Source organism: Dendropsophus ebraccatus, chromosome 5 (assembly GCF_027789765.1).
Source record: "Dendropsophus ebraccatus isolate aDenEbr1 chromosome 5, aDenEbr1.pat, whole genome shotgun sequence".
Lineage (NCBI taxonomy): Eukaryota > Metazoa > Chordata > Amphibia > Anura > Hylidae > Dendropsophus > Dendropsophus ebraccatus.
Window position 1 is genome coordinate 28421104 of NC_091458.1, and position 22715 is coordinate 28443818.

At 43.4% G+C, this 22715-nt stretch overlaps 1 protein-coding gene across 3 annotated transcripts in view; it reads left to right on the plus strand.

The window, feature by feature from the left end:
* Positions 1-22715, plus strand: part of DYNC2H1 (dynein cytoplasmic 2 heavy chain 1) — a 276780-nt gene that overhangs the window by 194917 nt on the left and 59148 nt on the right. For all 3 annotated transcript variants that reach the window (XM_069969745.1, XM_069969746.1, XM_069969747.1), the window contains one exon: positions 4986-5102. In XM_069969745.1, the coding sequence (XP_069825846.1) occupies positions 4986-5102 (117 nt within the window). The remainder of the gene's footprint in view (positions 1-4985; positions 5103-22715) is intronic.

Sequence of the window (22715 nt, forward strand, 5' to 3'; positions counted from 1 at the left end):
TCCCTGAAAATTCCGTCTGAAAATATAGTTCAATGGAATTTGTGCTCTGCAGCTCACACAGTGAATTTTCCGCGGCGGATCCGCTTTCCGCCAGAAGAATTGACACATCAATTCTTCTGGCAGATTCTGCTGGCGAAATCCCATTGAAATGAATTCAGCAGTGAGTTTCTGCTTTTAAATTTTTCAGTGCAGAATACTCGCGGAAATTCAGAGCAGAATCCATGCGGAATTGGAAAAGATTAATGAATTTGATGAAATGAAAAGTGAATTTGCACGGAATTCCGCCAGAGGTGATTCCGGGCAGAACACTTTCCTCACGAATTCCGCAAGAACACTTTCCGCCTGGAACACTTTCCTCGCTGATTCAGGGGTGAATTGGCCCTTACAATGTTAGGTATCTCAGCAATCAGTTATATACTATTAGTACTCACAGGGATAATCTATTTACTGCACAGACTCCCGGCAATCAGCTACAAGCTATGTTCACACTCTGTCTCCATGCTGATATTTGGTCTTTTTTCTGTTCAAAAAGAGAGACCAAACACAGGAAGTCCCAGTCCTTTGTGCGCTCACAGACAGGGCTTGGTACTAATTGTCAACCATCCCTAAGGGCGCACAGAGCGGGACCAGTTTTCACTGTGCGTGTGTACAGCTGCTTTGCGTCCACTTTCAGTAGCAGAGAGTCCTGCGGATGCTCGCATTGTATGGTCAGCTCTCCTGTCACACAGCACCAAAACCTCTGTAACCACACAGTGACATTATACTGACTGATGTGTATAAAAGATAAAGATCCAGCACTCACCGACTTAGGATGCAGTGGGTTTATTCCAGAAGACACCTGAGACTTCAGCTAGGGAGGGGGAAGATGTTAGGCAGGATGTTAGTCATGCCTAACATCTCCCACCCCCCCTAGCTGAAGTTCCTGGTGTCTTCTGGAATAAACCCACTGCATCCTTAGTCAGTGAGTGCTGGATCTTTATCTGTTATACACATTGGGTAAAGCATCGTAATTGTGAGGTTTTTGACACCGTTCATTCTTTGTTGGCCCCTGCACCTCAGCGTCTCGTAGAGTGCCTGAAGTCAGATGGTGCCCGCTGTATTGCTTCCAACCATTCGCTATTATACTGACTGAATTGTTGCATAACACAGAGCATTGTCTCCTGGTAAGCTGCAGAGCTGAGAATAGAATTAGCAAATGTTAATAAAATAGTTATACTAAGGTAATTGCCCTCAGCTGATATACAACCTGCAGGATGAACAGGTGTCTTTCACTGTGTGAGCGTACAAAGGACTGGGACTTCCTTTGTTTGGTCTCCTTTTTTTTTTTTGAACAGAGAAAACACCAAATTTTCGTCAAGGAGGGAACATGGAGCACAGTTTGGCCGTATTTATTGATTTACACCTAGAAAAATATAAAAAAGAAATAAAGTATATTGCAAAACTGTGATCCCAACCCCTGTTGATTTTTAAAAAAAAATTTTTTTTTTATTGTGACATTGCCTCTTTAAACAAGAAATCGAGCCTAAGGTGATCTTTCCACAATACGTCTGATTACATTGATGGAATTCATAGAGCTTCAGAACGGTTTTAAGAGGAAGAGGTGTCTCTTGATCAGTAAATGTACAGGAGTTGTCTTGTGAAGGCGACCATTGTCCAGTCACAATACTTCTGTAGCTATCTATGGAAGCCATTGCTTACTCATCGTTTCTCCAGCATTGCTCTCTAGCCATCTGTATAACACAGACCCGAGCGCTCCTCCACAGCCACAGCTGCCATCTTTACAGGGGGGATATGTTCTAACACAAGGAGTTGCTTTGGAGGGTGAGCTGTTTTCATCCATCTGCAACATTTTTTGCTGCTATTAGGGATTCATCATCATTGTGGAGAACACTTCTACGTATAGCCAGTGTTTGGGTGTAAAAAAAAAAAAAAAAGCTCTTCTTGTTTAATATCCCATTGCCTATGAATCATTGCTTTGCCTGCCGTATCCCATGGTTCTTTTCTCTGCCGCTGTGCATACTTTGTGCAGTGACACCGCTTTGCCATGGTGACTGAAGCTTTCACGTGACATCACTCCGATGGGGGATTTATACCATATTACTCCTAATTCTTGTATCCTGAGCTTCTTCTGCTTTGTTTTAGCATCTAACCTGATTTACTCTATCCCTGGATTTTTAGTTTCTTACCTATTTCTGGTTCTGGTTCCTTTTCCCGATCTCTCCCTAGTTGGAATATTCTGCCACCTAACTTTTATCCCCACGTTTGGCCACTTTCATAAATTGTTTTTCGTAACCAAATTACTTTTCGCGGACAAGTCTAAGAGGGTTGTATACAAGGAAGATCTAGTTGGTACACTTGTATGTGTTGATCCATGTCACAAAAGACTCATCTTTGCAAGGCCCTTCACCAGGCTTGTACAGGTGCTGGATTAGGATTGCTTTAGAGTGGATAGTCCCTCAAAGAGAGTCAGCATGCACCTATTGTGTGGACCTTCCCTTAAGGGTCTGTGCTGCCGAAGGGTGCATGTAAATATGGACGGTGTGCTACAGAACGCTGTGTCAGTACAATAGTGCGAACATTTAAACCGTTTCAGAGCTCCTGGCATCATAATGAATAACGATGCTGGGAACTTCAAACTGCATTCTGTAGCACAACTTTCAAAGTCTAAGGGGGTGACAAGGGCTCCCTAACCGTCATCCCAAGCACTCCATGCACAATAGGCAGATATCAGCAGGTTAGATTCCTCTAACTGCTGATAGTTTCTCTTCAAGACCGTGCATGTTCAGCAGCTATTTTATTGTTTTGTCAAACATGTATTTGTTCCCTCAGATAAGAGGAAGAGCCGCTACCAGATGTCTGTGACAACAGATTATCTCCCCCAAAGGCCCTTTTAAATAAAGAGCTTATCGGCCATTACGGCCGATAATCGCTTTGTGTAATTAAAGGCAACAATCAGCCAACATGCACAATGTCAGCTGATCCTTGTCTTTTAATGTCTTTCAACATGTTCAGAGACGAAAGACAACAATAGCAACGATCTGCTGCCGACGCTCAGTGTAATAGGGCTGCCACTATCTTCTATGGGCTCCCAGTTATCTTCCGGGGAGAATATCCCCGGACTCTTCCCCCCCCCCCCCCCCCAACCTGTGCGTGTGTTTGTAATAGGGGCTTAAGAGGAGAAGAGGAGTGCACCATTTGATTAGTGGTGTCTGAAGAAGTTGGATGCAGTCCTAGGGAGAGTCCTGGAAAACATGGGTACATCCTATATATCAAACATGGGTACATCCTATATATCAAACATGGATACATCCTATATATCAAACATGGGTAAAGCCAAATTCAGCAGCCACCTCTAACCAAATGCCGCATGTTTGGGATCTGTGATGTTATATATCAAATATTCGATCCAATACCTGATATTTTTGGCAGTTTTAGGAGTTTGAGATCTATAGATGTAGGAATCTGTGTCGGAGATCTCAGACTTCATATCACTCATGTGTAGGAAACATCAAAATACTAGTTTGCCTGGATTTCTCCTGTAATACAGATGATGGGTTTATGTGCAGCGGATAGTGACGGCGCCTGTGTAAAGATTATTGTGCTTGTTATACAATCACTACCACTAATTGTTAGGATAGTATATGTCAGGACGTTAGATGTCTCTAGGGCCGTAAAAAGGTAAAACAAAATAATACTGGATGTAATACAGGTCACATAAATACTGAGTGACATTTAATGCTGAAAGAAACAAACAAATAAACACAGGGAACGGTCCTAATAAATCGTGCCACGGCCGGTCATTCAAGAAGCAGACTGCAGCTGCAGTATTATAATGATGCCGTTAAATCAATGGTAAGGAAGTCTGAAAACCATAGGAAAGATATAAACGGAAAAATCTCCCTGTGTTTTATTATTTTCCTCAAGTTTATGCCATTTATTAGTATAAAGTAGTAAAGTATGAGCGAGCCTTGAGCGCACTTTGGTTCGTCTGAACCAGAACACTTTGCATTTGATTACCGGTGGCTGAAAAAGTTGGATACAGCCCTAGGGAGTCCTGGAAAACACGGGTACAGCCATAGGCTACTGTCTCTATGTTTTCCAGGACTCCCTAGGGCTGTATCCAACTTCTTCACCCACCAGTAATAAGTTGCAGAGCATTCAGGTTCAGACGAACCCGAGCGTGCTTGAGGTTCGGTCATCTCTATGGGTTTTTTTTTTACCATTTAAAGCCAGATTCTAGAACATTCTTCTTTTTTTTTTTTTTTTTTTTTTTTTTTCCCCCTCTTAATCTGTTCGTTTTTTTCTGATTCAGGAACTGTCCAGAGCATTAGGAAATTCCCATAGAAAACCTCTCCTACTCTGGACAGTTCCTGACATGGACAGAGGTGGCAGAAGAGAGCACTATGTGAGGCTGGAAGGAATACACCACTTCCTGCAGGACATACAGCAGCTTATAAGTATGTGAAGACTGAAGATTTTTTTAATTTTTTCAGGCCTATAAAAATTGAAGCATGACACTTTTTCAATAAATCTGGCAAATCTAAAGCGGGATAAAGTGGGAATTTATGTCATAAAACCACCTTCATGGGTTGATCATCAAATGAGCTGTGTTAGCTTTTCATAAAAGCCACGAATAGGCTATGTTCACACAATGTCTTTTTGAATAGCGGCAGTTTTTTTGCCTTAAAAAAAAAAAATTGTGGGTACATAGACTTAAAATTGATCATAGGAAAAAGTATCCTGAAATCGACAAAAAAGTAAGAATCCAATGATTTGATGATGAATTATACATTACTGTATGGTGAGGATGACGGACCTTAGGTTTTTTGACCCCATACAGAATTCTTACAAAGGAACAGGTTGAAGGTCTGGGGGGGAAGCGTTTCAGGTCATACTGCACATGTATTGTATGATTATTGTCAGAAATGTCCAGATTGGTTTTATTAATATCTTAAAACTACCATTTTCTTCTGTATCCTGTGTAGGTGATATCTCAGTTAAGAATCCTAAGCCGATCAGTGACTGCCGGATCGAAGTTTGACCGAGATTTGTGGTCCAATGAACTATCTCCTGTCCTCAATCTGTGGAAGAAGCTTAACCAGGTACCAGCATAGATAATACTGATTCTAGTAGATCACTCATCCCTCCACCATCTGTAATATGGGATGTGGACATCAGCATAGAGATCCTGCATTGTTATTCGCTAATCAGCGTGGTTACTGACTGAAGTTTCTCTTTAAAGGCGTCGTGCGCGGGGGGCTGTCCAGACGATTTGTAGAATGTGCGGGTCGCCCGTAGCAGATAGTGGCGGTCTGTTGCCGCCACTCCTATTACACGGAGCGACAGCCAGCACACCGTGACTAGCAAGATTGTGATGTTGACTCATGCTTTAAAACAACAATCAGCCAACATTATGCATGTCGGCTGATCCGTTGCCTTTAAACGTGAACTATGACACTAAATGACGAAATGGAACAGCCGGTACAGGCCAAGTACACCTGGTAATCGTCTGGTGAAATAAGGCCCCAAGCATTGGCCATACAATGGCTGTAGCCAGTCACTGGTTACCATGATGGCTGAACACAGGCAAGGATTGGCTGGAACAGTCACATGTCCATGTTTGAAGAACAAGAAAGCATTGAGTCAGGAGTGTAAAGGGTTGATAGGGTGAGTATGGTTTCTTTCATTCAATTTTAAAACATTTTATAAAAAAAAAAAAAGAAATCTAACCTTTTACTACAGTCCTGTTAGGTATAGTTTACACAAGCATTAGAGACCAGAGATGGGCGAATCTCAAGCACGCTTGGGTTCATCCCAACTTGTGCATGCAGCATTTGATTACTGGTGACTGAAGAAGTTGGATGCAGCCCTAGGGAGTTCTGGAAAACATAGATACTGCCTATGGCCTATGGCTTTCTCCATGTTTTCTAGGCAGCCTTGGGCCTCATCCACTTCTGCTAGCTCGGGTATTAAGGTATAGTGTATATACTGTATAATATATATAAATATGTATACTATAGCTATATATACACACCAGCCAGACCATTGCTTTAAGAGCAGAGACATAGTTGGTAACCATGTGCCTAGCTGTAAACAATAGGTGGAATGAGTGAATGTACTTGCAAAAATATTTAACATGATAGGCCCTAAACGTTGAACTATATAAGCTGAGATGGGAATATCCCTTTAAGAACCCAGAATTCTAAAAAAAAGAACATCATGAATTGCGTAAGGACAACTAAAGTAAGAGATATGTCTTTTTTAATATGTACACTTCTCTGTAACCATCTGATAATCCGGCACCTATCAGGTCTTATTGATCCTGGATTACATGAATTGTACATTATTGTGCCTGTTGCCTTTTTGCACAGAGAGAGAGCTACTGAAGACCTAGTGGTGGTATTAAGAGTATCTTATATATTTTCTCTCCGGAGTTCAATATGTCACCGGTAAAATGCTCATGCTTAAACAGATTGATTAATACGGAGGAGCCGCTTTCAAAGGGTATTGGAAACCATGAATATTCAGCAAGTAACAGCAACTATTTACTCATTGGACTGGTGCCTGGAAAGTGTCTGTAGTTGTATTATTCACTTAGCTGTCTATAATATGAAGCACTATAAATTGAGTATCACAAAGAGAAGATGACTTTTAACTCTCGGAGTGGTGAGGAAATGTCTTTCTGCTGTGAAGCACAGCCGGCGTTTAAGTGTGTATCGGTGTATGCAAATAGCAGTATAGCGTGTTCACGCTGGGCTTATTTACCAACATGTCACCCTTCATACAATGGCCTAGGAACGCCTGAAAAATCTATTCTTGTACAACACTATTATAAATTTGACATTGAATGAGTTCCAACATTTATTTGTCCGAAATGAGGCAAAAATTTTAATCTAGACCTTCAGATGGTCACTGTCATTTCAGACAACGTCCCTCTAAGTGAGAGTCTATGTGATCAGTAACATATTTGTAAACCACTTCATTTAGCAGAAGTGATTCCTTACCACTACAGATTGAGTGTAACTGGAGCATGCTCAGGTCCGATCGTTCGGCATTTAAATACCGGTGGCTGAAGAAGTTGGATGCAGCCATAGGGAGTCCTAGAAAACATAGATACAGCCTATTCAGCCGCCGGTACTCAAATGCAGAACGATTGGGCACAGGTTGCACTTATCACAGAAACAAGTGTCTTGGCCACTAGGCTTCTGTGCAATCTGCTGTCCTGTGCTAGTACCGGAGACACCTAGGTGGAACACAGGAAGCTGTGGCAAGGCTTACATAGTGCTATGTGCAAGCAAGCAGAAGAGTGCCTGGGCTACGTGCCTCTTTAGCCTCTCTATCCTCCATAGGGTCCACACTGTGTCTAAAAGGTAAGTCAAGGCTTTCCTTAAACTGTACAGGAAACCGATTGCTGATCTCAGGGAGACCAGCCAAAGATAACACTGTCGGCTCCTGGTTAAAGCGTTCAATACAGTGAAATCCTAGGTGCCTTGCTCCCTGGGAAACATGAATATGCAAAAAAAGAGCCTCATTTAATAAGAGTCTCAAAACACAGGACTAGCCAGATATCCCTCCCGGAAGGACAATGCCAAGGGGTGGCTCCTGTAGGGAAACCACCATATTAAGTGGCCCTATAAGTCAAGACAAGACTAAGTCAAGACTAGGGAAAAACCAAGGCCAGGTATCCATCCACAGACAGGAGCCACCCTCTATCTGGGCCTTTCCTGGAGGGATATCTGGCTAGTCCTGTGTTTCAAAACTCTTAAATGAGGCCCCACATGGTCTCTTTCTTGCATAGTCCTTAAACTGCAGCACCTTGCAAAGCCAGTGCATCAATAACCTCTTCTCCCTATACGTACAGTACCATTTATAGTACTATACTGTAAATCATCTCCCAGCTCAGTGCCAGCCTGTCCAGTCCAGCACTCTTTCACATGTACTTTGTTGAGGCATAAGAGTAGGTTAGGCACTATGCTGTGATTGGCCTGACAACTAAGGGAAAGGAAATCTCTGTGTGTGCACTACTGGCTCCCAGCCTAGCTCTGCTTCTTCCCTCTGAATGTAGAGAATGAGAAATAATTGTATTCCATGGAGTGGGCTCTTAGAGGCTTAAACCGAATGTTCTATGAGGTACATTCGCTTTAATTTGATCCATGGATAGATCTGTGCCAGTGCCGCGGCCCATTATTAGAAAAGCGGCCCGGTTCCCGTGTACGGCGCCGTTCTATCCATGGGTACCGGACCGGGGCTGAAGCACTGGAGGCGGGCCGGCCCGCCCCTAATGGGAGAAAATCCCCTCCCCTCTATGACGCGGCTCAGTTTGAATCTATGGAGAGGGGTAGGGGATTCCTCCCACTGGAGGCGGGCCGGCTCGCCTCCAGTGCTTCAGCCCCAGCCCGGTACCCCTGGATAGAACGTCACCATACACTGGAACTGGGCCGCAGTTCAAAAAATGGACCGTGGCATCGGCGCCGATGTACCCATGGGTCAAATTAAAGCGAATGTACCTGATGGTACATTCGCTTTAAGAACACCAGTGAGAGCACTTACATCACTGCGTCACCACTCTGGAGAGTTAATATAACAAAACCAGGCAGAATTGTAAGAAAAAAAAATTCTTTATTGTCACAGTTGAGACCAGAGATGAGCGAACCTGCCGAGGTTCGGGTTCGTACGAACCTGAACTCTCGGCAATGATTTCCGCTGTCTGCAGCCTCCGTGAAGAGGGTGGATACAGCCGGAGGACCGCCTGAAAAACTGGGATACAGCCTATGGCTATCAGACGCCGAGAGTTCAGGTTCATACGAACCCGAACCTCGGCAGGTTCGCGCATCTCTAGTTGAGACGTTACAGAGACGTTTCATAGCATCAATGAATGTGGTAGTTATAAGGTTAATTCAATGCTTTCTGCCGGCTGTCATTACATAAGCAAATAACATCACAGTTCAGTGTGTAATTCTACCATATGGTGACTGATACTTCCATACCATGCGTGAATAATACTGCCATATGGTGACTTAGTAATACTTATAAACAGAGAGTCATTACCACTTCTATACATTGAGTGAATACTACCACTACCATTTAGTAAGTGAAATATTCTACTATATAGTGACTAAGTAATGCTTTGATACAATGAGTGAAAATCACCTCCATATGGTGACTAAATAATACTTTTATACAGGGAATGAATATTACTGCCATCTGGTATGTGAATTATTCTACTGTCTAGTGACTAAATGAGACTTCCATACAAGAGTGAAACATACTGCCATGTGGTAATTGATTAATACTTATATAGAGTGAGCGATAATGTTTCTACACAGTGCCTAAATAATACTGCCATTTAGTGAGTGAATAATTGTACCATATAGTGACTAAAAAGATTGCCATATTGTGACTGGATAATACGTCTATACAGTACATATATAATACTGCGATTCATTGAGTGAATAATTTAAGTATAAATGTTATACAATATGGTTTTTAGAATAAATCCACCCCTTCACTCAATTGCATTGGACTTGTCTGTGGAGCCTCTTCAGCTGCAAGGAGAGAGACAGGGAGAGAAGCACTTAAAGGGGTTATCCAGCGCTACAAAAACATGGCCACTCTTCCCCCTACTGTTGTCTCGAGTTCAGGTGAGGTTTGCAATTAAGCTCCATTTACTTCAATAGAACTTAGTTTTAAAAACCCACCCAAACTGGAGACAACAGTAGGGGGAAAGTGGCCATGTTTTTGTAGCGTTGGATAACACCTTTACCCCTTAACGACATCGGGCGTAAGTATACGCCCCCGCAGGGTGGGCTTTAACGCAAACGGGCGTATACTTACGCCCGATGTTTCCCCGATCGCTGTGTGTTCACACACAGCGGTCGGGGAAGATGGCCTGCTATAATGTATAGCAGGCCATCTCTGCCCGTCGGCACGGGGGGGGGGGTGATTAACCCCTCCCGTGCCGACGATCGCTGCTATATGCTGATCAATACAGATCAGCATATAGCAGCTGAAAACAGCTTTCCGGGTCATCGGTGACCTGGTGACCCGGAAAGCAATGCCGATTGGTGCTGTCCGAGATAGCACCAATCACCATTAGTGTCCCCAAGAAAGATGGCGCCGATGCCACCCCCACAATCGCCATGATAGGCCGGCCAGTACTGGCCGGCCCATTACTGCGATCAGACTGTAAAAAAACAGTGTCGCCGGGTTCTGCACCCCTCAGCTAGGTAGCTGAGGGGTGCAGAACAGGTGTGTGGTGCAGGTGTACCATACTCACCTGATCTGGGCGTCTGGAGCGACGATCTGCGGTCCGCGCCGTCCTCGCTTCTTCTTTGCGTCACTTCCGGGTTCGGTCGTCCAGCGTCGGAAATCTTCGGAAACGCTCGGGTCCTCGGGTTCGGCGGGTCTCGGCAATCTCCGGCAGCGTCGCTCTACTGCCCCCTAGCGGCTGATCAGTGAATATCATTCACTGATCAGTTGCTTTGGGTTAAAAAAAAAAAAAAAAATTCCAATTTTTTTTCTTTTTTTGCGCCCTAACGCCGCTGAGTGCTGATCAGCATCGCACGTAAGTGCGCCGCTGATCAGCAACTCCGCCTTTTTGGTGTAGGGGTGTTTTTCCCCCCTATATCCTACCGCCACTGTCTGCTGATAAATGCCGCACTTATGTGCGGCACTTATCAGCAGCTCCTTTCTTGGCGTAGGGATATTTTTTCTTACTGTCAAGACAACACGTAAAAAACACTACACTACACTACATGGAATAAAGTTTTACACTACACCACTACACATTTACATACCCCATATACTAGTCCCGGTATAAAGATGGCCCCCAGGGTGTTTTCGGCGTCGGATGCATATGTTATTATTGCCTCCGACACCGAAACAGCCAGTGAGGATGAATGGGGGGATCCTTCTTTCCTCCATTCATCCTCATCATCCAGTGACGTGTCTGGGGGTAGCGTAGCTTACGCTGCCCCCCAGACACGTCTTTTCCACCAGTACCGTCCCAATAAGAGATGACGGTATGGCGTGAAATTCTCCAAACTCTGTGAGAGTACCTCTGGGTACTCTTACAGATTTAGGGTACGTGCACACTGCGGAATGGCGAAGGATAACCCTTTGTACATTCCGCAGCTGGCACCCGCCGGCGGACTGATGGAGGCGCGCGTCTCCGTCCGTGTCATAGACTCCATTCTATGCACGGGCGGATTCCGTCGTCCGTCCAAAGAATGAACACGTTCATTCTTTGGACAGAGGGCAGAATCCGCCCGTGCATATAATGGAGTGTGACACGAGCGGAGACGCGCACCTCCATCAGTCCGCCGGCGGGTGCCAGCTGCGGAATGCACAAAGGGTTATCCTTCGCCATTCCGCATTGTGCAAGTACCCTTAGAGCGTATGAAGGAAGGGACACCCAAATCCAGCCCCCAGATGCCCCCTCCCCCCCATCCTCGGAGTTAGTGGGGAGATCGTTCGGGAACTGATCTTCCCACTGCTGGATAAAGGTTACCACCTGTACGGGGATAACTTTTATACCAGCACCCCCTCTTCCGGTCCGTCGCTGCCCGAGCTACTGTAGCTTGCGGCACGATCCGAAAATATCAGAAGCAGTAATAGAGCCCTAATATTTAGCAGCCATGGAGCGGACCCAGCGCTTCTGGATATGAGGGACCCCGTATCGCACCAGGGCAACATTTTCCAGGTGACGTCCCCCACACAGGGGTATTTTCGTACTCAGGGGAAATTACCCTACACGTTTTGTGTTCACTTTCTTTTTTAACCCCTTGTGGAAAAGGAAAAAATCAAGGCTAGACCAACATTTAGTGTAAAAAATGTTTAATTTTTACACTAAATCATTGATCTTGTCTTGATTTTTTCATTTTCACAAGGGGTTAAAAGATAAAAAAAAACACTAAATGTGTAGAGCAATTTCCCCTGAGTACGGAAATACCCGACATGTGGACATAAAGCGCCATGCGGGTGCAGGGTAAGCCTTCGAAGGGACGGAGCGCCATTTGGTTTTTTGAGGCTGGATTTGGCTGGAATGGATTTCGAGGGGCCATGTTGCATTTAAAAGGCCTCTGTGTTGCCAAGACAGTTGAACCCCCCCACAAGTGACCCCATTATGGAAACTGCACCCCTCAGGGAATGTAACAAGGGGTGTAGTGAGCATATGGACCCCACTGGTGACGGGCACAAATGTGGAACAATATGGCATGAAAATGAAATATTACATTTTTTACACTATAATGTTGGTCTAGCCTTAAATTTTTCATTTTCACAAGGGGTTAAAAGAGAAAAAAACACAAAACATGTGGAGCAATTCCCCCTGAGTCCGTAAATACCCCACATGTGGACATAAAGCACCTTGTGGGCGCAGGGCAAGCCTCCGAAGGGAAGGAGCGCCATTTGGATTTTGCAGGCTGGATGTGGCCAGAATGGATGATGAACGCCATGTCGCATTTACAGAGCCCTTGTGCTGCCAAGACAGTGGAAACCCCCCACAAGTGACCCCATTCTGGAAACTACACCCCTCAAGGAACCTAACAAGGGGTGCAGTGAGGATATTGACCCCTTGATGACGGTCACATTTGTGCCGTGAAAGTGAAAAAATGAAATTTTTCCCTTTCACGTCACATTGTTCCACATTTGTGCCCGTCACCAGTGGGGTCCATATGCTCACTGAACCCCTTCTTAGATTCCTTGAGGGGTGTAGTTTCCAGAATGGGGTCACTTGTGGGGGGTTTCCAGTGTTTTGGCAGCACGAGGGCTCTGTAAATGCGACATGACCCTTGAAATCCATTCCAGTAAAATCCAGCTTGCAAAGGCCAATTGGCGCTTCTTCCCTTTGGAGGCTCGTCCTGCGCCCGCTTGGCACTTTATGTCCACATGTGGGGTATTTCTGTACTCGGGAGAAACTGCGCTACATGTTTGGTGTTTTTTTTTTTTTTTTCTTTTATCCCCTTGTAAAAATGAAAAATGAATGCTAGAACAACATTTTAGTGTAAAAAATAGAATTTTTCCTTTTTTACACCACATTGTTCTGAAAATCTGCGAAGCACCTGTGGGGTCCAGATGCTCACCGCACCCCTTGTTACATTCCTTGAGGGGTGTAGTTTTCTGAATGGTGTCCCTTTAGGGGTGTTTTTTATGTTTTGGCACCCCAGAGCCTCTGCCAACCTGAAGTGGTACAGTCAAAAATGACCAAATATAACGGAGCCATTGAAATTCACTAGGCGCTCCCTTATATCTGAGGCTTGTGGTTGCGTCAAATAGCGCATTAGGGCCACATATGAGGTATTTCTATAAACTGCAGAAACGGAGCAATCAATATTGGGGTGCATTTCTCTGCTAATAGGTTTATCATTATGAAAGATATTGGATTACAATAAAATCTCTGCACAGAAAATAAAAATTTTCAAATTTCTTACACACTTAGCTTTTATTTCTGTGACTCCCCTAAAGGGTTAAAAAACTTTCTGGATGTGCTTTTGCAGAGTTTGGGGGGTGCAGTTTCTGAAATGGGGTGCTTTGTGGGGCTTTCTAACATACAGGCCCCTCAAATACACTTTGAACCTGAACAGGTCCCTAAAAATATCTAATTTTGAAATTTTACAGAAAATTAGGAAAATTGCTGCTGTTTTAAAGCTTCCTATTTTATAAAAAAAAAGAAAAAAAAGAAATATAGTTTAATAAATGCCGCCAACATAAAGTAGACATGTTGCTAATGCTATTTAATATATAATTTATGTGGCATAACCATTTTCTGTATAAGCAGAAAGGTTTCAAAGTTGGAAAAATGCATTTTTTTTTTCACTCCATTTTACCAGAAATGTAAAGAACAATATGTCACGAGAAAACAATCTCAGAATCGGCCGGATAGGTAAAAGCATCCCGAAGTTATTAATGAATAAAGTGACACAGGTCATATTCATAAAATTTGTCTCTGTCCTTAAGGCCATTTCAGGCTCTGTCCTTAAGGGGTTAAAGAGGTGGTTCAGCAAAAAAAACTAAAACTTTCAAATCAACTGGTGTCAGAGATTTTTTATTTACTTCTATTAAAATGTCTTCCAGTACTTATCAGCTGCTGTATGTCCTGCAGGAAGTGGTGTATTCTTTCCAGTCTTACACAGTGCTCTCTGCTGTCACCTCTGTCCATGTCAGGAACTGTCTAGAGCAGCAGCAAATCCCCATAGAAAACCTCTCCTGCTTGCCAGGAAGTAACAGAAGTAAATATCAAATCTCTGGCATTTTTTGGCACCAGTTGATGCAGGTGGGTGAGGGAACATTATAGAGAATCTATACTTACCCGTCCCTGTTCCTCTGCAGCACCACATCACAAGCTCACAACCTGACACCCAGTCAGTGAATGCAGTGGTTTCCTGTCCCAGCCACTGACTGGCTGAGTGGGCATAAGCTGGCTTGTGATGTTGCAGGAGTGGGAGCTGCAGAAGGCCAGTGGGGGTCTATGAGCGGTGATGCAGGAGAGGTAAGTATAGTTTCTATATTCTGTTCCCCCACCTTCCTTCCTGCACTGGATGTATTGTTTTGGCCAGACTTCTCCTCTAACCAAGCTCTTCTCTAGAAATATGTGGGAGTCTCTGCCCTGGGATCCCAACCAATCAAAACCTTTAACGTGTCTCTGTGATACATAAATTTTTTTAATGACAGTGACAAGTTATCAGGATTGCAGAAAACCTGATCCACACACAGGATAACGCTTGTCATTGGATTTAATGTCAGCCTTGGTGTGGAATTCGCAAGGAAATCTGTATATAGTCACATGTGAACAGGACCAAACAGCCACGAAAGCATTGCCTCAATATGGATTACCCTGGCACAAAACTGGCACCGGGCAATTGGGAGTTGTAGCAGTAACTGTGGTGGCAAGTACTGGTGTGGCCAATGGAAAGCCAAAGCCACGAGGGGCCACATTGTGATTCTGTGGTTTCCATCTCTGCAGTGACGAACATCATATAAAGAAAAGAATATGTATCAAAGTCTATGTTTTTTCGAAACGAAATAAAAGCTTGACATTGGATTCGGACCCCCAATAAATCTCCGCCCACTAGATATATTTATGTGACTATTGAAAGCCAGGCACTATGAATAGAGATGGACATAGTGAGTTCTTGGATTTCCAGTATCATTACTAAGGATGGAGTCTTTGTTTTTTTTTTTTTTTTTTTTTAAGTCTCAGGTCAGCCTTAGTTTTAGGACACTACATTTATTTTCAGCTTTTTTTTTTTTTTTTTTTTTTTTTTTGCACGTTGCAGGATTTTGTGTCATGACGAGACTGGAAGCGATTAATGTGATCTCATACTTTCCCCCACTTGTAAATGGGATTTTGGTATAAGGCAGAATCCCATCAAGGAAAGACGGCACTGCATGATTACTTATTAAGAGGTGACGCATATAGATCATATAGGAAACCGGTCCCTAGTTGGTGAATGCTGGTAATGAGGGCACGGGTCTTCTGGTGTTTGGACATGTATGTATAATAATAGCAGACGGTGTAGATACAGGGATGCAGCTAATGTATGGCAGCCACATGACCTCTTTTTATTTTTGCACATAAAGAAAAAAATTTGCACATAAAGAAAAAACTTGTTTTGTAAGAGAAATACCATTTGTCTTCTGAAAGTGTTTTTTTTTCTCCAGGCTCATAAGCCTATGTGTTGTATAAGCCAAAAGTCATCATAGGACGCATCATTGATGAATGGATTCTTGGAAATGGGATAAGCCTCACTGAGGATATTTTGCAAACTAATATTTATAATGGTATCGCTTCCCAAAATATACTTGTCCTTTTTGGCCGTCAATTCGGAAAATATTACTGAATTCCTGTAAAATGACAAGAGCCACAAAGTCCGTCTTGTAACACTCTATACTGACCAACTGACTGGAAGAGATGTTTAGCTCAGAATGATACAAAATAATAGAGAAACATGGCCTGGTCAGATGGATCCAGATCTGTGGCATCATGCTAATGGGATGGACAGAATTTGGCATAAGCATCATAGATCGGTGAGCCCTCGTGGTAGTTGTGAAGAGGTCCGTCTGGTGGTGGTGGCAGTGGCTTGATGGTGGAGGGAAGGTTTTCTTTACACACCGTGGCTCATTTGATACCTGTGAATCGACATTTGGATATTAGAACTTATCTAAGCATTAGGGTCGGCCACATTCACCCCTTCATTGCAGTTGTTTCAGCTGGCACCATGGCACAATGGTTGCATAGACATAGACTAAATCCAGGAACATGACACCACTTTTTCCTTGCGTCCCTGACCTTCACAGTCCCCAGATCAAAATCCTAGGGAGCATCTTTGTGACACATTTGAACAGACTGTCAGTACCTGAGTCTGATGTGCCACATCCTGCCCACGTTGTTCAATATTCCTGTAGAATTATTTCAACACCTATTAGATTCCGAAGACCAAAGAAAGTCCAATACTTCACTAGATGGATGTCTATGCTTGGGTAGAGATGAGCGAATTTACAGTACACACAAAGCAAATCGATTCATTAGCTCGGAAATCTGCTTATCAGCCGGTTGCTTTTGAATTATGTGCTTCTCCACCCCGGGTGCCAGGAAAAGCTACATCCAGTCCTGGGAAACTTCTGCATTTGTCGCGGAGAGTCAAATGGAGAGCATTAAGGTTTGGAGAACATTGCTGAACCCAAACAGTTTGGCAAATCCACTAAACACTAGTGGAGATGTATCTTAGATCAAGTGGTGGGGTCATAGACATTTCCCTACATTTCTAAGTATCTCTTGGTAGATTAAGGTAGAACGGGCTGTTTAAAGCTTGTCAGGACACTAATATGTGGCAAGTGTAAGAAGCTATCCTGTCCACACGAGGCAGTATTCCCGCAGAACTCCCGCAGTATTCCCGCAGATCAAAGCAAAATTTGTAATTATTTCATTGTCAATGCGTTTTCCATGACAGAGCCTAGACATCAAGTAGAGGTACGAATGTCTTCTATCACTTCTAGAAAGCGACTTTACACAGGGCTCTGTAAAATTTCTGAAAAGCAATTATTCTGGTTAGTTTTATTATACATCATGAGAGTGCGAGTCTTTTCTCCGCTCAGTACAGGGAGTAATAACGCCAATTATACCATACAGTACCTGTAAGAGCACAGAATGTCTTACTTCTTGCTTTCCGGAGTCCATTTATTATGATTAGTTATGCTGCCGGATGATATAATTGTAAGTGTGTGCTGACCTGTTTATCTGGCGGTATATACCTCTTTAATTACTGTCACCATTTCTGTTAATTAAATGTGAAATACGACAGTGTAATGTCACCACCGAGCGCGTCAGTTTTGGGGGTGGCGGGCTTGAATAATGAGGTTTTCTTGGTAGCATTGAGAAGGTGTGTGAGTCTCGTTATACACTTGCATTGATTTCTGATATGAGTTAGGGCCCTATTACATGGATCGATTATCGGCCCGACTGGCTGCCATCGCCCCCTGTGTAATAGGTCCAGCGATCAGCTAACAAACAAGCAAATGCTTGTTCGTCAGCTGATCTGGTTTTTGTGATTTGTCAAAAGATTATTGTGCATCAACTGCACATCCCCCTTGTAAGTAATATGAGGCATGTGGAGAACAAGTGATGGCAGCAAAGGGCCCTATGAACAATCCAGTGATTGTTAGTGTGGCCCTCCCTGTCTGATGGTTGGGCTTTGTGAGCACCGATCTAGGAGATCAGCACTTGTTTACAACAAGCATTAGGCTCTGCCTTAAATGATAGTAAATGTATCACACCTCTAAGCCCCGTATACTTGTGCAACAGAATATAATAAATCCCTCTCCCCAAAACTGGTTTCAGACACAGTTTAGGGTCCCTGTTGTGGTTTTAACACCCAGGTCCCACCCCTTAGTCCTTCTAAGCTCAACTTAGATCACTATACAATTCCATTTTGGACTACTGGCCCTTTAGTAGAACCGCGAGGGGTCCAGTTGTTAAGACCATGTTACAGTTGTAAATCAGGCTCCAAGGTTAAGGGCCCCACAGGCAATGGGACACTCTTTCCTCAAAAAGAATAGATTTACAATCCAATAATGGTCCAAACCAAATGACATTGATTGGTACTTTTTAACATAACCTCAGTATTTTCGCTGCTGTCCATTTAGACCAAGGGCCTCGTACCCACAATGGATTTAGCATTTCGCAGTACTCTTGTTGTTCTGACATGCATATTCTTTTTTTATGCTTGACCCATAAAATAGGGTTAATCCATGTTCTTTTTTGGATTATGATGATGATAATAATGGGCTTTGGTTTAGGAGCAGAATTCTCACAGGTTTTGGCACAGGATGCATATGCCGGAATCTGCATGAAATGATATTACTCTAAGGGTACATACACATGTCATCAATAGTGTTGAGCGGAGATGACGAACAGTTTGGGCTTGGTGACATTCTCCAAACTCGACCACTCTGCATTTGACTCCTCAAGGCTGCAAAAGCTGCATACAGCCTTAGAGAGTCCTGGAAAACATGGATACAACACTGTACTGTATCTATGTTTTCCAGGACTCTAGGGTACTCTTACACAAAGCTGTACTAGGCCAATTATGGGCTGTTCCAGCCAATAACCTTTTTGTGTTATAGGTCACGATTTATATCAACCCTCAGCAGACATGCACAATGTCGGCTAATCATTGATTTAAAGCATGACCTAAAATCTTGATAACGATAGCGACAGTCTGCTGGCCGTCTATCCATGCAATAGGAGAAGCAGAAGCTAACTGCTGTTATCTCCTATGAGTCACACGGATGATCTAAAGATCTTGACAGTCCCTCCCGCTGCTCCGTGTGGTGTCCCCGCTCCTCCCTGCTTGATGTCGGTGCGTGTAATAGCACCAACCGCAAGCAGGGAATGAGAAGCAAGCTCTGATATATGGGGCTGTCTAATACAGCCCTAAGACTGTATCCAACTTCTGCAGCCTTGGGGAGTCGAGTGTTCGAGTTTGGAGATCGTTGCCATTTGGCATCTTCACTCAACACTAGCCATCAGCAGAGAATTGTCAATCTCTCATCCACTTTGCTGTTAAAGGGGTTATCCAGCACTACAAAAACATGGCCACTTTTCCCCCTCTTTTGTCTACAGTTTGGGTGGGGTTTAAAACTCTGTTCCATTGAAGTAAATGGAGCTTCATTGCAAACCACACCTGAACTGGAGACCAGAGAGGGGGGAAAGTGGCCATGTTTTTGTAGCGCTGGATAACACCTTTAACTATAAACATTGCTAAAAATCTACAGCTCAGCTGCTATGTATGGATGTACCTTTTAGACTGTGTGAGCCCCCCTTCCAGCAGAAAATAAGCAATTCTCTTCTGCGTACAACTAGAAACCTGCACAATTGTGTGACTCATTGACTTTAATTGTAATATATATATATATATGTACATGCTCCATCTCAGTTGTCTTCAACCTATGTTTCTTCAGATGACAGTGCATTTGTCAGCACATGCTGGGGGTTGTAGTTCAGCCGCTAAAGACATGAGTTTACACTCGGCTTGGAGTTATTACCTCTCGGGCAGCATTTACTGAGGTTTTTTGTTTCTTCATTAGAAGCTACAGGAAGCGATTTATAGCGCAGTCCTTAAGCATAGAACTGACGTGTTTTGTTGCTGTAATTTTTTTTCCCTTTTTGACACCACAAAGCTCCTGCTACATGAATTACCATAATTACCTACTAAATGTATGCAAATCGCGTGACTCAGCCGTGCCCTCTCCCTCCTCGGTTAATGTATAGAGAGAATGGGAATTCTTATTCTTAGGCTCTTATCCTCCGCACACTCCAATTAGAGACAACTGGCTAAGGATTTTCGCACGTCATATCTGTGCCGGTCACAGCACTTGTGTGATGGGTATGGCGGGGGCGACGATCCTCTTGTAGTAAATGTCACAGATACAAACCTGAATGCAAACAATGTCTCTTTTTATTACATCTCTTGAACAGAGAAACATATGCTTGGTGGTCACTTGACAGTCAAAGAACAGTCTCTTGAAGAACAGTACTAACATACATATATGTTCCTTGCACTTGCTTGCCACTTACTGCCACGGATTCCCCGGAAGTACTCTCTACATCCGGGGCTAGGTGTTTTATCGGAGCCTGTCAATATTGTCAGGGAAGGGAAACAGGACCAGGAATGAAATAGTCAAGCTAAACTATTACACGGTTGCTTTTAAGGGCTCTTGTTTCCCCATGTGTATCTGTATATTGCTGCTAAGTTTCCTCATCATGTGTTATGATTGAGCGACCCTCATTGCAAAGTGGACAACCCCTCTAAAGGATATGCCATCACAGAACAGTCTTTGAGCATCTGACCTCTGGGATCCGAAGTAAGGGGCCACATTTAGCATTGTGTAAACCCTCACTGTTCTCTTTCTGTATGGTGGCACATCCAGCTGTAAGTAAATGCTTACACTATCCTTAACACATAAAAACTTTGCACCAAAGCGCCAGATTAAAAGCACTATGTGCCTCTGCATAATGCCCCTAGTAAGTTTCATCAGCAGATTAGGATGCCCTAACCTGCCGTTTGATTCCCTTTAAATCATTGTTGGGGTCCCGCCATTTCAAGGATTGATGTCCTGGATTGGATTGGAGTCCAGAGTTTAGACTCCAGGCTAACCTGTTCCATACACTGCACACATACAAGCTGAGATCTGGCTTCTTTATATCTAAATAGCGCGCTCCCAGAAGTAGTAGCAGCACTGAGGACATTATAGGGCAGTACTGAGAAGGGTAAGCTTGAAGGTGAGTTACTTATTAGACCGTCTCTACCTATGTCTCCAAACCCCCCCCCCCCCCCCAATAGACTTCATCAGTGGGCTGATCTCTCTCAAGACAGACTTGAACACTTTCTTTAAAGTACATAAGTATTTCAAGGGGCGCAGGAAAGGCCCCTGGTAAGTGGAAGAAGAGGCATTTTTCTCTAGTAAGATATATTAAAGTTTTTACTACAAGTATAGTAAATGTAGTAGTAATGCAATGTAAAATAATATATTTACATAGGTTTATCTATAGTGCCCACAAAGCCTGCCGCTGCTTTTTTGTTTGATTTTGCATTGCGGTCACAGCAATTTGGCCTATTTAATTTACTTTATAAGAGACCTAGTTCTGTTTTTTTTCTTTTCTTATTGATATATCATCACTTTGGTGGGGAAAACCCTTTAACTCTTACTCCTACCATTATAAACACACATCCTTTACAAACCACAACCCATAAACCACAAATGACTTTATGGAACCGGGGCAGGAAAAGTGCATGTCTGCCGATGGCGGGCACTCCTTAAACATTATTCTAATATGCAATGTCTGATTCCTTGCACCTGACAGTAAGTAATTGAACATCGCCTCAGGATTAATCAGAACACAAACAGCAGAATCCTTCAGCGCTGCCTCCTCCTGTGCTGATATTATTAATCTGCACAACTGCACTGACTACACAAGCAGCCGCCAAGGTCAGCTGAGCAGCTCCCGCTAGCGCTAGGCACCGATGGGCGGGGGAGGGAAGGGGGTAGATTTATTTTAAATGACAGATTTTGGAAATGCAAAAAAAAAAAAAAAAGTGAATATAAATAAACAATAAAATTGGTAAACAGAATTTCCATAACTGTATTTCCTGCGAAGAAGGAGAAAGTTACTATGCATGAAATCGCCTGCAGATTACAGACAGCCCCCAGTGTTGGCGTCCTGGTAAAATATACATCATGCTGCTTTTAAGGCATAAATAATACACGCATAAAGATCTAATGAAACGGGTCAGGCCTGTTTAGCTTATGGAAATGGAATATTGTCATCAGGACATCATTTTATCATGCTTTGCAATATTAAATAAAAATGAACTGTGGTGTTTGCCCCGTGAGAGATAAAATTGTTGAATGGAATTAATCCCTGTCTGGGATTCTAGTTAGAATACAATAATGCAGGAGGGGTTTACAGGGTGCTGAGCTATACCGCAAATAGTGGTGAATACTTTCAAAATTAAGAAACTATACACAATGTGGGGATACAATATTATTATGTTATGATTGTAGCATTTTACTGAAAGAGTAGTAGATGCTTGGAACAAACTTCCAGCAGATGTGGTGGGTGAAGCCACAGTAAGCAAATGTAGACCTGCCTGTGAAAAACATATATCTATCCTAGAAACACTATACGGGCAGACTAGATCGACCTTGTGTCTCTAAGTTAAAGGGTTGGCCACTTTATAGTAAAGTAGTTCAGTGTACAGTATTAGTTAGTGTACTCACTGTATATACTGACAGCAGCTCCCTGTGTACCTCATAGAACTAAAATCAGAACTAAAATCTGTGGTGAGTCTGTCCATAAGATGGCCGACATGGAGGAGCTTGTGACCCACAAGTGTCCAACACTGAGCATGTATATGCTTATGGTGGAAATTATGGGCAGGGCATGTGCCCTCCTTGTCGGCCATCTTATGGACAGACTCACCACAGAGCAGGGCAGCACAGCCTGGAGGAGGGGGGGTCTGATTTTAGCTCTATGAGGTACACAGGGAGCTGCGGTCAGTAAGTGCAGTAAGTACACTTGCTAATACTGTATGCTGAGCAATTTTACTATAAAGTGGGCAACCCCTTTAAGTCGTCCAAACCTGGCACCTCCAGTGGGTTTGGTTAGCTCTATAAAGGAGGGATGGGAAACCTTTTGCCCTCCCGCTGTTGCATTA